The sequence below is a fragment of the Typopeltis vanoorti genome, chromosome 17 (assembly GCF_054136105.1).
Source record: "Typopeltis vanoorti isolate ZY-2024b chromosome 17, IOZ_Tvanoo_1.0, whole genome shotgun sequence".
Lineage (NCBI taxonomy): Eukaryota > Metazoa > Arthropoda > Arachnida > Uropygi > Thelyphonidae > Typopeltis > Typopeltis vanoorti.
In genome coordinates this window covers 94,160,497-94,176,513 of record NC_143565.1, presented here as the reverse complement: position 1 = coordinate 94,176,513, position 16,017 = coordinate 94,160,497, and the positions used below count along the sequence as shown (strand labels likewise).

Genomic DNA, 16,017 nt, shown 5'->3' with positions numbered 1-16,017 from the left:
AGGGAATTCCACAGGTGATCTGGAAGACTGCATTGTCAAATTAATACAATGAGTACAAGTCGAGCGATTATTATGGGGGATTTCAACTATATTGATATAGACTGGAAGAAAGAAAGGTCACATGGCAGAAAGGAAATGGAATTTATACACCTGCTGAGAGATAATTATTTAAGGCAACATGTGATGGAGGAGGACTAGGGATGGGAGAGTATTGGACCTGATCATAGGATCAGAAGAGCTATCCATAACCAAGTTGACAACATGGCCTCCAATTAGTGAAAGTGACCATGCGGTCTTGACTTGGAAATTGTAAAACATGAAGAATGTTCTCTCAAGAAGGAGTATTTGTGGAACTACAAGGCAGGTGATTATGACATGAAGAAGCTTAAATCTGGCATAAAACACTGCAGGATAAGGATTTTAGTAGTGCATGGGATATAGTTAAGGATCATCTAAAGAAAGCAGTATTAAATTGTATACCTCAGGGAAGGAGGGTTAATTGGGTAGGAGTTAGATGGATGAGTAATATCATCCATGAACTGTATAAGGCTGAAGCAAGAAAAGTGACCAGCATGGCAAGGAAGGCAAAATTGAATTATGAGAAGAATTTAGCCGAGCAGGCCAAAGGATGACTGTGGAAGATTAACCATAATGAGTGATGATGGTAATGAGGAGATAGAAGTAGATAAAATAGTTGAGTTACTGAGTGACCACTTTGCAAGCATATATCTTCCTAGTGAGATTACTGCTTTTACCTATGTGACAGATACTAATGTGGAAACAGAGGTGGATGATATCGTAAGGACTCATTGAGGTCCTTACGATATTGCTGAATCTCATTGTAAATACAGCTGTAGGATTAGATGGGATATCAGCTAGGGTTTTGTGAGAATATGCAAGAGAACTGGCAATACCTTTTGACTAATCTATTTAAGTCTCAGCTTTGGTAGAGTTCCAAAGGAGTGGAAAGAGGGCAAAATTATTCCTTTGTATAAGGGAGGTTCTAAGACTACACTAGCAAATTATAGACCAGTCAGTATCTCAGGCATGGTGGTAAAAGTATTAGAAAAATTGGTAAAAAAGAGAATTCAAGAATGGATAGATAAAAATATGATACTGTACAAGGGTCAACATGGCTTTGTGAAGGATCAGTCATGCCTTAGTAATTTACTAACTTTTTATAATAGAGTAACAGCTGAGTTGGATAAAGGAAATGGCTACACAATGATTTTGCAATGGCATTTGACAGAATACTACATGAAACACTGTTATGCAAATTAGAACAAATGGGGATGAATATGACACTGGTTAAGAGTAGTGTGGCTGCTGAACAGATATCAAAAAGTGGTATATGGAGGGCCAGAATCGAGGGGAAAGAAGGTGACTAATGGTGTGCCACAAGGTTCGGTGAAGGACCATTACTGTTTAATTTATACATAAATTATATAGGAAATAACATGAAATGAAATATTCAGTTGTTTGCTGATGATGCAAAATTAGGTAGAGTAATAGTTAATCAAGGTGAAGTGGAGAGCTTGCAGGATGATTTAAATAGGCTGTCAGTATGGGTAAAAGATAATGGGTGTCAGTTTAATGTCAAGAAATGTAAAGTTATGCACTTTGGGATAAATAGATTACAAGCTGTTTATCACATTGATGGCACTGTACTCCAGGAAATATAGTGAAGCTAGAGATTTAGGGGTAGTGGTAGACAGAGAGTTAAAGTTTAGAGGACATATTGCTAAGGTAGCACATAAGATTACTTGGGTAGTGAAGAACACATTAACAAGTAGAGATAAGGAAGTTGTAATTGCTCTGTATAAAGGCTTTGATATGCCCTCATCTGGATTACTGTGCTCAAGTCTGGTCACCTGGGTTTATTGGGGATGTGGAAGCAGTGGAGAGGATTCAGAGGTGAATGACTAAGATGGTGAGAGGCCTGTGTAATGTGCCTTATGAGGATAGGTTGAAGATGTGTGGATTGAAGAAGTTGGTTGATAGGAGAAAAAGAGGAGATATGATAGAAATATTTAAGTAGTGTAAAGGATTTTATAGGATAGATTCAGGGGAAATGTTTCAGCATTTGGCTAGAGGGACCAGAACAAGGGGTCATCCCTGGAAGTTGAATAAAGGTATGGTCAGTAGGAGTGTGAGAACAAGATTTTTTGCTTGGAGAGTGGTGAATGAGTGGAATGGGTTGCCAGAATGAGTTGTGAGTGCTTGTTCTGTTAATGGGTTCAAAGAGAGGTCTGATGGATTGTGTGGATAAATTGGGTCTCCCTCGGTGAGTCTTTGGACTCCATGGAGGTACCCACATAATAATAAATATTAACTCAAATTATTTTTGTTCCATGATTTAAATCATTGAGCACTGTTATAAATAACAACCAACATCAAGTATCGTTAGTTACATTTAAAATTTTGTCTTTGAAATAGAAAGATGTTTGGTTTTCTGTCTCTCCTTTATATTCTCAAAAGACCTCATTCATATTTGTTAAAAGATGAAGAGGGAAATTTTAAAATGTGAAAAACACCTGAACATTTTTTTGTTTACTCTTATAAACTGGTGATTTTGTTAACATTAATGTTATAGACTTCACATGCACACAGTGCTTAGTGTGTGCATGTGAAGCATTTTGGTTGAAAAGACTTGAAATCAAATCATGTTTAGGATCCAAGTAGTACTTTACCACCTGGAAAATTTAGGTTTTTCCTTTGGTAAAATAAGACTTGCCATGGAACATATGCATTGACAGAACATAATAAACTATAGAGATAAGATAAACTATCCTTGCAATTAGGTTTGGCGAAAGCCAGGTTATTTGGATGTAACATGGCTTTGAGCTTACTATATATATATATATATATATATATATATATATATATATATATATATATAAAGCAAGATGGAGCAGAATGTTATATTGTTAAATCAATAATGATTTTGTATTTTTATGTTGTTGTTTTTAGTAAAAGCAAAATAAAATATTTTTCTCATTTTCTTATAGCCATACATGTAATCAATTCAAGCAAGATGTTACAGGAAATGTCAGAGGTAATAGTTTGCTTATTTCTTATTCATGTGTGTCTAACCATCTATCCCCTGCTCTCAACAGTATGATATTCACATTCATGCATATGGGGGGGGGGATTTTTGATGAAACACTTGTTCCCCAGTTTATATATCTTTGTCAGTGAAACATATTTAATAACAAATAACCATGATACTAGTTGATGACAGCACATGGATAACTGTGAAGACCTTTCATTCTCCTCAAGAGATTATCTTTTATTAATTCATCATAATAAATTCTTGTATGTACTAAAGGTAGGGGGGGGGGAAATGTAATTAATATGATGTAATTCTGTCTCTAAAAGTTCATCTGAAGAACAAGCACTTTTAGTACATTGTGTTTATTCTTTGTTCTTCAGACAAACTTTTAAAAAATTACATCATATTAATTCCACTTTTTTTTTTTATCTAATGGTTTTAAGGATTCTTTCATCAGAAAAGCTTTTAATAGTTATGGTATCTCTACCTCTTCTAGTACAGAAGAAATAACTTGCATTCTCCCTTATGCGCATGACGTTGCTGAATGCACAGTGAAAGTTTTAAAACTGCAGAATATTTTTGTTGCCTTTTGCCGCATCAGAAAAATTTCCATCTTTCTCATTTCTCCTAAGGACATGCTCCACCTCTCAGTTATCCAGGTGTCTACCAGATTCCTTGCTCTTTTGGGTATGTTATTTTGGACAAATCAGAAGATCTGCTTTTATTCATCTAGAAGAACACAAGTCTTGTATTAAGTACCAATGAGCCTGAACAATGGATTTGCCAAACATGCTTTAATAAGTTAGGAAATTATTGGTCTTTCTTATTTAGTTATCTTATATTAGCTACTTAAGGGTCAAAGCTGTATAACTGAGAGGAAACCTCCACATAGCCTTTAAAGGAATGCGGAGAACCAACCAGGGCTTCTGACCTAATGTCCAATCCTCACCTTCTCGTGGTGCACCCTGTTGGGTATCTACCTGGCTGCTGAACGAACGAGGATGGGCTGGCAATTTGGGATTTAGCCAACCAAATTGTATTCCTATTGGTTAAACCAAAATACAAAATGATGGTACAACATGACAAAATTTCATGCCAGCTGGGGCGTCGCCCAGTTAAACACGACCCCTGTTGTTTTCGCCAGGGAACCAGGGCGAACAGCGAAAAGTCAGCTACTAGAACAAATCTGAAAACACACCCCAACTCAACATCACTAAAGTTAAAGATCGGTATTATCAACATAAGAATCCTGAATGGCAAAGAAATGGCGCTAGTGGAGGAATTAGATAAGTACCAGATCGTCATAATAGGGGTGACTGAAACAAAAAAGACAAAAACTGGTGAAATCTTTCTGAGCAATAAATACAAAATGTTATATTCAGGCAATGACAATCAAGGAAAAGAAGGAGTAGCCATAGTATTCAACACAAAATATGAGGCTCATCTTCTTGAATGGTAGGCAGTGTCAAGTAGAGTGATTTGGGCAAATATCAGAATGGGGAACTGGACAATGAGACGTATTTGTGCCTATGGTCCCACAGAAGGTTCTACTAAGGTAGAAGTGGAGGAATTTTTTGAGGCTCTAGAGGAAGCAAGTGACAATGAAAAAGGAAAAGTTGGTCCTTGTTGGATATCTAAATAGCAGAGTAAAAAGTGATTGTCAGACATACAAAAATATTTCGGGAAAATTTGGAGAAAAGAGCAAAACTAATAATAATGGTGTCAGATCATGAATGGAGACTCCTTCAACAAAAAGTCATTCATTCAAGATTTAACAAGAAACAAAAATTCTGAGTTAGAAATTTTTTTCACTTAGAATTATATTGTTAAAATTATTGATGCCTAAATTATACTGTATAAGAATGTAAATCTAAGTGCAAACAAGGGTTCAAAGGTTGCTAGCTAACTGCCTACGATGATGTAACGGCACAATGAAAGCATTCGTGGAAGGCGCGCCGAACTCGCGTTCGGCGAAATGAGCACTCTTCAGGGAGCAGAAATGTGATGCAAGCGCGTAGGGGCGAATAGAAGAGCACAGTGAGAGATCCTCCAATATGAAAAGAGGGTGCTAAAAAGAAGAATAAAAAGCGAGTTCACTCAGGTCTGAACCCCCCGTTTTTTCTGTTCCTGCTTTCTCGTGTAGACAAGCAGAGTGCTGACCGATCGACGGCACCGGAAGTATTCTCCTTCCTGGTTGCTAGCTCAAGGAGTCGGGCATGCTATACGTGAGCTGACGGCAGACAAACTAGGGCCATCGGTAAAAGTTTACCGATGCAAAAACAGCGGAATAAGTTCCTCAAAAAGGATGGCCGAGATGACGATATCGATCCAGTAGACGAGCGTATATACGGCAAAGTGCAAGGAATGGCGATTTGCGTCGATCAGCGTAATCTCCACGTGGACGCGACTCGATAAAGCAGAAAGACGTCTGACAACAAAGGACAGATGAAAAGAAGCACGATATCCTCTCAGGACACTGGTAAAGTACAGTAAATTCCTTGTTCTTGTAACGATTAGTATTGGGGCAAAGAGAGAAGAACAGATTTCTGATTGAGAAGAAAGAACTTTTAAGTGACTTTTGTGCTCAGTAACGCGTTAATCTAATTATATCGGACTAGTAGTCTGAAAGCCTGAGAGTACACAACACTTAGGTGAATGTGAATTGACCTTTGTTAGCAAGTTTTACTTAGAATTCTGAATTACTGTTTCATGATAAATATATGCTTACTTAATCTATAGATGAAAAATTAGAGCATTTTGACAATTAATGTGTTCCTTATAGCTCAGCTAATGAATTAGAATTCTGATATGACATACCTTGATATGTAAAAGTTTATTGTATGAAATTTTGATAATTAATAAACATGTTTTCCATTTAAGTCTGAGTTCATCTGAGCATGAGATTGAAATTACTACTCACTAAAGTTCGAACCTGTGAATAAGGGGAAATTAAAGAAAGTTTAGGCCATGACTGCAATGTTGAAGTTTCTATAGGCACTTAATACTTTAATAAGATTAGGTAATACTTAAACTCTGGGAAAGTTTCTTTGTACAAGAATTCTTCTGTACTAGGACTCTGGCTGGCACAGCTAAAATAAATAAATTTTGTCAGAGTTCCGAACAAAGAAGCAGCCCTGAGAGATAACTTAGAGATTTCAGGCTTAGTTAGTACGACAAGGATTTAAGATAGAACATAAAGAACAAAGCAAATATAACAATGGCAAATACCTGATGAATTTCTGCTCAGGACATGGACTGGTTATTACTAACACCATGTTCCAACATAAAAATGTGCACAAATTCACATGGAGAGAAGAGGCAAGGAATAAGAAAAGTCTCATTGGCTATGTTATTGTTGATAGTGATGTTTTCTCCCTGGTGCAGGACACCAGAGTGTACAGAGGATTTGAAATTGGAAGTGATCACTATTTAGTCTTGAGCAGAATAAAACTGAATTTCATATTGAAAAGAATGACATGCAAGAAAGTTTTAAAGCGGATAAAAGTTGAGCAGCTCTCAGATGTGAACTGTAGACTAAAATACACAGATTATTGAAGGAAAAATGAAAGAGTTTGAGAACAGGAACCAAATCTTGTTGATTCAGTGGCAAGCCTTGAAGAAAACCCTGAATGATTCGGCTAGAGAGACATGTGGTGAGGTTGTCTGCAAGATTAGAAAAATTAGAAAAAATGGTGGACACAGAAAGTTAAAGAGGCAGTGAAGGAAAAGAAGAAAGCATACCAAAAGTTCCTGGCAAATAAATCAGCTTTTGCTCTTACAGAATACAGAGGAGACAAATGTAAGAAAGCTAAATAGTGTGTAAAACTAGCTAAACAAAAGTCATGGGAGGACTGCGGCAAGAATATAGAAAATAAATATCAAGAAGGTGGATAAATATTCTGGAGGTTGTTGAAGAAGCTTAGGAATGGAGGAAAGAGTGCTGTAAAAGGAGTTAGAGATGATAAATGTGACATTAAAACAGGAGAAAAAGATATCCTTGAAGTGTGGAGTAATTACTTTGAAAAATTGCTAAATGAAACAAGCAGTGATAGCACAGTGGTAAAAAAACACTCAACAGGCATACAGTCAGGACTACATATCCATACTTGAAGTAGAAAAAGCCATCAAAGGCTTGAAATGTGGAAAAGCAGCAGGAGTAAATGATATTTGACCAGAAATACTGAAGTATGGTGGTATAAAAGTCTTACAGTGGCTGCAGTGCATAGTTCAGAAAGCCTGGACAGAGGGATGAATTCCCGATGATTGGAGTAGAGCTCTCATAGTACCCATATATAAAAAGGGAAATAAAACTGAATGTGAGAATTACAGAGGTATTTCCCTACAGAGTGTTCCTGGCAAGATCTATGCAAGTATACTTGAGAAACGGTTGAGAAGAATTGTGGAAGAAAAGCTTGGTGAAGAACAAGGTGGATTCAGGCAAAATAGAGGCTGTCAGGATCAGATCTTCACTTTACGACAAATAGTCGAGAAAGCATGGGAATATAACAATGATCTGTATTTAAGTTTTGTCGATTTGGAAAAGGCATATGACAAGGTGTCAAGAGAGAAGCTATTCAATATGCTGCAGTTATATGGTGTCAATGGGGCATTATATCAAGCAATACTTAGTCTTTATTTGAGTTGTAAGTCAGCAGTCAGAATTGAAGGAAGTACAGGAAGATGGTTTAATGTTAAATCTGGTGTGAGACAAGGATGTACATTATCCCACCGTTATTCATTATCTATATGGATCACATTATGAAGGAAAGTGGTATTAAACCTGATATCAAAATTGGAGATGTTAATGTCAGCTCTTTGCTTTATGCGGATGATGTTATACTTCTAAATAAATCCGCTACAAGTCTGCAAGATTCTCTGACTAATTTGAATAGTTGTTGTAATAGGTATGGTATGAAGGTCAGAAATAAAAAGACAAAGACAATGAAAATAGGCAGAATCATTGAAAATGTCAACTGTGTTGTGAATGGAGAACCTGTGGAACAAGTAAAACATTTCAGCTACTTAGGCACAATTTTTACTGAAGATGGTAAATTAAATATAGAAATAGACAACAGAATCTGCAAAGCTGGTATAGTGGGAAATCAATTGAATAAATTCATATGGAATAAGAGAGAAATTAGTCAGAACACTAAATTAGCTGTATACAAGACAGTGTTCAAACCAGTTTTAACTTATGGATCCGAAAGCTGGGTCAGAAGTAAAACACTTGACCAAAGACTAGAGACCGCAGATATGAGAGTCCTGAGAAAGATTAGAGGCATGAACAGATGGCATCAATGGCAATATCATATTAAAAATGAGGATATCAGGAAAGAACTTGACATTGTCAGCATCCAGGAATGCATTAGCAGAGCTAATCTAAGGTGGTGTGATCACTTAAATAGAATGGGAGAGGAAAGATTAGCAAAACAAGTGTTCTCTGCCAGGTTGGCAGCAAAACGACCCAGAGGAAGACCAAGATATAGGTGGATTGATACGGTACAAAGTGCCTTAGACGATAGAAATATAAGATCTGATAATGTTGGAGTCTTGACAAGTAACAGACTGATTTGGAGGAAAATTGTAGATAGGAAGTTAGTAATGATGTAAATTTTTCATGTAGTACTGTCATATCCTGTACACCCCTTGAGGGTACATGGCAGGAATTTGATGATGATGATGTATTAGTTTTTTTTTTTTTTTTTTTTTCTTACAAAAAAGTTCAAAATATTATTACTGCTACTGCAATTTCTAAAATATGCGATATTTTAGAAATACTAGGTAATAATTCTCTATATCCCAGAATAAGCTTAAGGCTGATTATTTTCACTTTCCAAAAAAGTCGCACTAAAGAGTCTTAAGCAGTAGTTCAACATATGCAGTATACATCAGCAATTTCATGTTTTGTTTTCATCCATTTGATTGATTCACAGACATCTAAGCAGAAATACTGATGTTACTTTTGCAGACTGACACAGTATTTTTGTTGAAATTAATTCAGCCTCATCACCCTTAAAGTCACATAATTTGATAATCACATCATCACTTTTATTATCTAAAATTATAAATTATATGATATCTTGGAAAGGACAGAAAGAAAGGAAGAATGATTTAAATAAAGTGCAGGTGAAGACAGGTGTTCAACTTTTTTTTTTTTTTTTGCGGTGAGATTTTATCTGCCTATTCAGACTGCAGATATTTCAGGTTAATTTTCAAAATTGTTGAAGAGAATTGAAAGTGTAAATCACTTGGAGAGCATGTACTTATACATTTTTAGTTTAAAAGAAATAGCAAAAGTATAGCGACTTAAAAAAGGCCACATACAATAATTTCTTCTTTATTGGGCATAAACGTTTCAGAACCAAAGTTTATTTACGTTCTTTTTTTCTTTTCTCAAAACAAAGTGCAGATTATTTTCTCGCTATTTTTGCCAACTGAACATCGAAAATAATTAAGGATGACATTCATAATTGATATTTGCTTTAGTTGCATGCTGTGCAGAAAGCTTAGTGATACATTATTTGTTTCAATTCATAATGTGTGAGATTCTTTGAAACAGGATTGGCAAATTGTGGTTCAAAGGATTGCAGATAACATAATATATATTATTATAAATGTTGTGGCTTGTATTCTGTAAATCAAATCTATACAGGTGTAGAAACTTTAAGCATTCTGTGAAGTAACTTCTAACTTGAATTATGAATAAACAAGATTTAATTTAGAGAGACAGTGAAGTTTTAATAAATACCACTGCAATTATTTTATAGAATTATTTTGAGAAAATAATTATATTCAGTAAAGTTCTTCGAGAACAAAAACATATATGACTGCCTAACCATAATTAGGCAAAATGAACAGAAATAAATAAATAAATCTTGCATGTTTTTCTAGGGCAATAAAAGATGCATGTACAATACTTGATTGCAGCTTTTTCTGCTGAGATTAAAAAAAAAAAAATCATATTTTAGTATGGAAGTTTTTCTTATTTTGTCCTGCCATAACAACAAAATTATATAATGAAAGGATTAGAAATATTATATATGTTTAGTCTGTATTTATTTAAAATTATAGCTACACTGCATATACTGTAAGGAACTACATGTTTTGTTCTGCTTAGTAGCACTGACCCTGAAATGCAGCTGTGAATTCATATTAATTTGGCTAAGGGTTTTCCTGCGTGTGAAGAATTATCACATTTCTGATGGTTAGCACTTCTTATCCATGTTTCCCTGTCGTATGCTTCACCATCCACACGGTAGGGAGATTAAACACAGTGGATTTTAATAAAATATTATTATTATTATTATTCAGGCCTCCATGGAGTCAAAAGACTCATTGCCGGAGATCCTTCCTAGGAAACACAGTCTATCGTACCACTCCCTAAACTCATTGACCGTTCTCACTCTCACCACTCTATCAGGCAATGCATTCCATGCTTCAACTACCCTCCGTGCAAAGAAACCACTCCTTACCCTCTTGCTCACGGTTTCCATTCGTAACTTCCAGGGATGGCCCCTTGTCATCACTCTTTCCCACTGTTCAACCAAACGAAAGAACTCCCCAGTGTCAACCCTGTAACCACCTCTCAAAAGTTTAAAAGTCTCAATCATATCACCTCTCCTTCTTCTATCTACCAAACTCTGCAGTCCACATTCCCTCAGCCGATCCTCATAACTAACCTCGTACAATCCTGAAACCATCTTTGTTATCTGCCTCTGTACCCTTTTCACAGTTAATCTATCCACTTCAAATCCTGGGGACCAAATCGAGAACAATAGTCTAAGTGTGGTCTGATCAGGGTCTTATACAATGGAATGATAACTCTTATCTCTGCAGGTCAGCGTCCTTCTCAGTATTGCAGCAATCTTCTGGGTTACCTTCAACACTTTGCAATATGTCCCCTGAATTTCAGGTTTCTATCAATCATCAATCCCAGATCTCTTGTCTCACCTATTTCCTCCAGTACAACTCTTCCAATAGAGTATGGAGTGTCCCATACCTCAAGAACTTACATTTTGCTTCATTAAACCAAAACCCCCATTCATTTACTCATCTGTCTAGCTTATTCAAATTCTCTTGCAGAACTACCACATCTACACTATTACTAATAACCCTTCACAGCTTCACATTATTTGCAAACAACTGAATATCCCCCTGCAATCCACTGACAATGTCATTGATCATCATCATCATACGTATCAAGGATTTAGGCCTAGCATGGCCTGTTTGGCCTTAGAAGTCATTGTTGAATCGTTTAAGAGGACATCCTGGTTTTCTCATTGTCATTGATATAAAGTCATTGATGCAAATGTCATTGATATAAAGGTTAAACAATATAGGTCCTAGTAGAAATACAATTTTATTAATACAGACCAGTTTACAATAAAACTTATATTAAAACCTATTAAAACTTATATTAGGAAATTCAATGAACTGTACAGGAAAAAATATCAGACACAGAACAACCTCCCGGATGACAAAGTGATTTTCAATTTGTCAAATCATAGCCTCACAAAAAATGAATCTGACATTCTCAAAAAAGGTTTTAATTTCGCGATTACGCCCAAACACATTCCTAAAATGGATTTTATGTGTGGAATTGAAAAAGGCCTATATCCACTACCACAAAACGTGGCCGACACTATTTGATTCAAAAGTACAATAATCCTAGCCAAAGCCAAACAACCTGTTCTCAACACGTCCCCTTATAATAGAAAGGCAATTCTCAACTTGAAGAAAAACAAAGATATCATTATTACAAAAGCTGATAAGGGAAATTCTACAGTTATCCTCAATGCTAAAGATTATTATGATAAGTTAAACGTATTACCATCAAACAACTCCACTTATAAGATCCTAGACAGAGACCCCACAATCAAAAATCATAATGAAACAAACCAACTAATCAGAAATTGTAACATTTGGCCAGAAGAAGTGAAGAGAACACTAAAATCCTCACATCCTATCACTCCAAGACTATATGGGACACCTAAAATACATAATCAGGATATACCTCTCCGTCCAATAGTTGATGGAAGATCATCACCAACCTACCTTTTGGCAAAGCATCTTGTAAACTTATTAAATAATAAAATAAGATCAACTGAATCCTATATCAAGAATAGCCAACATTTTGTCAATAAACTCCAAGCCATTAAGATTGCACCAACAGACATACTAGCCAGTCTAGATGTATCCCTTTTCACCAATGTACCAGTAGAAGAGGTAATAAACATCATCCAAGATCTCTTTCCTCTAGACATCACGCAGATGTTTAGACACTGCCTTCAATCTAATTTCTTCAAGGTTAACAACACCATATACCAACAATTAGAAGGCCTAGCAATGGGAAGCCCACTATCACCATCTTGTGCAGACCTTTTCATGGAAAAACTTAAAAAAGAAATTCTCTCTGCAATCTCTCCGAGACCATCTACATGGTGGAGATATGTTTACGATATCTTCATCATATGGCAAGACAGCTTAGATAACCTAAAATCGTTTGTTGATAAAATCAACTCAATACATAGCAAGATAAAATTCACTCTGGAAGTGGAAAACAACAACCAACTGCAATTTTTAGATATCTTGATAAAAAAAACAACCTAACAGTCTCAAATTATCCATTTACAGAAAGCCCACAGATACTGGAAGATATCTGCATTATACTTCAAACCATCACAAGACACACAAACTGAGCATTATCCACATGTTGAAACATAGAGCCAAAAAGTTGATATCAGAAGAGGAGGATACACAGAATGAACTCTCACTAATAGCCAACACATTATCACAAAATGGATATCCTCAAAACATCATCAAAAAATATCTATACAATGACAACCCCAGACAAGAAGAATCCCACTGTCAGCACATTTCTACTGTAGTGATACCTTTCATCAAGTGAATTTCTTATCAAATAGCAAGAATACTAAGAGCCCATAACATCAGAGTGGTCTTCAAACCAACCACCAACATCAGACAAGTTTTAGGATCCCCAAAAGATAAAGTGCCATTCTACAAATATCCAGGAGTATATTACATTCCCTGTTCCTGTGGTCTTGCCTACATTGGACAAACTTCACGAAGTTTAGAAATTAGACAAAAAGAACTTGTTGGTGATGTAAACTACATCTTCTGGTTTAGCACATCATTTCTGTACGTCTAACCACACGACAGATTGGCAAAACAGCTCCATGCCATATCTTGATGACGACTACAGGCATCGTTTATTTAAGGAAGCCACAATAGTGTCAATAACTGGCAGAAACCTCAACAGAAATCAGTGTGTAATTCTAAACAGTTCGTGGAAAAACTTGATCCTCTCTCTCAATCAATCTGAACTACAGCTAGCCAGTAATCACATTACACGTCGACAACGCATGCGTGATGATGAATAAGAATAATAAGTCATCTCTGTCATGCGAAACGTAACCATAGCTACTAGTTGGTTTACAACGTTTTTTATGTTCCTTTCAATTTGCATTTACTAGTTTTCATATCTCCGTAAACACCTTGAAAAAGCCAGACAGTTTGCTGGCGAAACTGGTAGGTTTTAATATAAGTTTTATTGTAAACTGGTCTGTATTAATAAAATTGTATTTCTATTATAAAACGACCAAATATGTATAATTTAAATAGGTCCTAGTACTGAGCCCTGTGGGACCTTACTTGTAACCTTCTGCCTCCTTGAAACTTCCCCGCCATAAACAACTCTCTGATATCTATCGGACAGCCAATCCCGAATCCAGTTGACCAACCCGAGATCCAAACCCATGTGCTGCAACTTAAATATCATCTTATCATATGTGGCACCCTGTGAATTCCTTTGCTAAATCCAAGAAAATAGCAGTATATGCCTTTCCCTCATCTATTGCTCTTGTAACTTTATTATAAAAGGCTAGCATATTACTAAAACAAAAGCACCACTTAACAAATCTGTGCTGACTCACAGATAACATTACCCTCATCTGCCCATTGCTGTATACAGTCCCTCACTAATTTCTCCAAGATCTTAACAACTACTGATGACTACAAACTGGCCTATAATTAGACACTCCCAGTCTGCTACTGCCCTTTTGCAATGGCACTATCTTACCTTTCTTCCATTCCCTGGGCATCTTTCCCATAACCAGACTTCCATTGAAAAGCCAGGTCAAAGGAGCTGTCAATTCTTTAGCACATTCTCTCAAAACTCGTGGTGAAATACCATCCAGTCCCACAGCTTTACTGACATCCAGAGTACTCAGTATTTGGAACATACTCTCCTCCTGCACCTCTAAACTTCAAACCTTCTCTATCCCTCTAGTATTAAAATTTACTCCTCCAGGATGAAATACTCCAATAAAGTGTTCATTGAACAATCTATTATGTCCTCTGTATCAGTCACTCTCCTCTCATTTCTATCCCACAATGTTATTCTTCCACAATCATTTCTCCTCCTACTGGCCACATAGCTAAAAAATTCCCTAGGATTTTCTTTGGATCTTTGGGCCGGTCTCTTCCCATATTCCAGTTTTGCCTTCCTTACCATACTAGTCACTCTCCTGGCCTGCATCTTATGTTCTTCATGTATCTATCCTCCACTCCTCTCCTTATATCTCTTCTATAGCCTCGTTTTCACATGCAGTTCCTGTTTAATATTGTTTGTCATCCACTTTACACCAAATTATGTCCTCCCTAATTAAATATGTAAAGTTTAGATATTAATTTCATATGGGTTTGTGCTTGACTGGTTATTGATAAGTATATTTTTATTAATGAAGCTTTTAATATTTATTTCAGTGTTACTGCTATATTTTGTTCCTGCCTTGTTGTACACCTTGTATAACAACCTAGCATTTATCAATTTGGTATCCTTTGATCCCACAACATATTTTTTGTTACTCCAGTTTCGTGTTGTTGTTACTGGCATTGTGTTTCAGGTAAGAAAATCAGGTTATCTAATTGTGAATGTTTATTACCCATACAGAGAAAAAGAAATTTTATTTTTTTTTTATATATGCATGGTAAAATTGTTCTGGAAAGTAAAAATGATTAAAACTAAACTTATATATAGAATTTCATGTTCCTGTCAGTTTTGATCAATGATGATACTGGCAAGATGTACTCATTGAAGTACACAGCTTTCAGTGTTATTCGTTACTGATTAACTTGTGATTTTAATCTATCTCAATAAACCACCCAACTGGCATGACAAGTGGCACTCATATCTAATATTTTCAAGATATGGATGAGAAATGTCTTTCAGAATGAATAGTATTGTTAATACAGTAGGGATGTGCAAAGCTGTTAATGCCTCCGTGCGTTGAGGTTTAAGTTCCGTGAGGACATCATGTTGGAGGCTTAATGGATTGTATACAGCACCCAGAAAGGATTAAAACAGAATTTAACACTTCTATATTTCATCTCGGTCACTGAGACAACTTCAGGGATTACAAAAAAAAAACTGATGTAACATATACACAAATACCACACAATACTAAGTCAATCACGTGGGTGACGCTAAAGTCCTATCTAGGTGGCGCTCCCTCTATAGGCGGTTGTAGGTGACCTGGAATATAAGGTGGGATCTCTGATGATTAGTGTTTCCCAAATCTTAGGAAGCTTAATGGAACCGTGTTTAATTAGATTTGGTTGATTTCTGAGAGCTTCTGTGGATTCTAAAAATAGTCTCTCTTTTTTGAATTTACTGTGGTGGAGCATGGGTGTTTTTTTTATCAAGAGAGATCCTGTGGACTGCATCCAAGACATGGTCAGCCAGGCCTGACTGACCATAGTCATGGTTGCAGATGTATGACTTGTATTCCTCTAGGCTGGTGGTTGCTGATTTGTCTGTCTGTCTGTCCAAAGTATGCCAGCTTACAGGAACAGGGTAAATTATAAGCTCAGCACTGAGAGAGGAGGGAGCTGATCTTTTGTAGAACGGATAAAGGTAGCAAGTTTGCAGTGAGGCTTAAATACTG

General features: G+C 36.2%; 1 protein-coding gene across 1 annotated transcript in view; it reads left to right on the top strand.

The window, feature by feature from the left end:
- senju (UDP-galactose transporter senju) overlaps positions 1 to 16,017 on the top strand; it is a 69,049-nt gene that overhangs the window by 15,917 nt on the left and 37,115 nt on the right. Inside the window, exons 3-4 of the mRNA XM_090406966.1 lie at positions 3,009 to 3,055; positions 14,837 to 14,976. Of these exons, the coding sequence (XP_090263092.1) occupies positions 3,009 to 3,055; positions 14,837 to 14,976 (187 nt within the window). The remainder of the gene's footprint in view (positions 1 to 3,008; positions 3,056 to 14,836; positions 14,977 to 16,017) is intronic.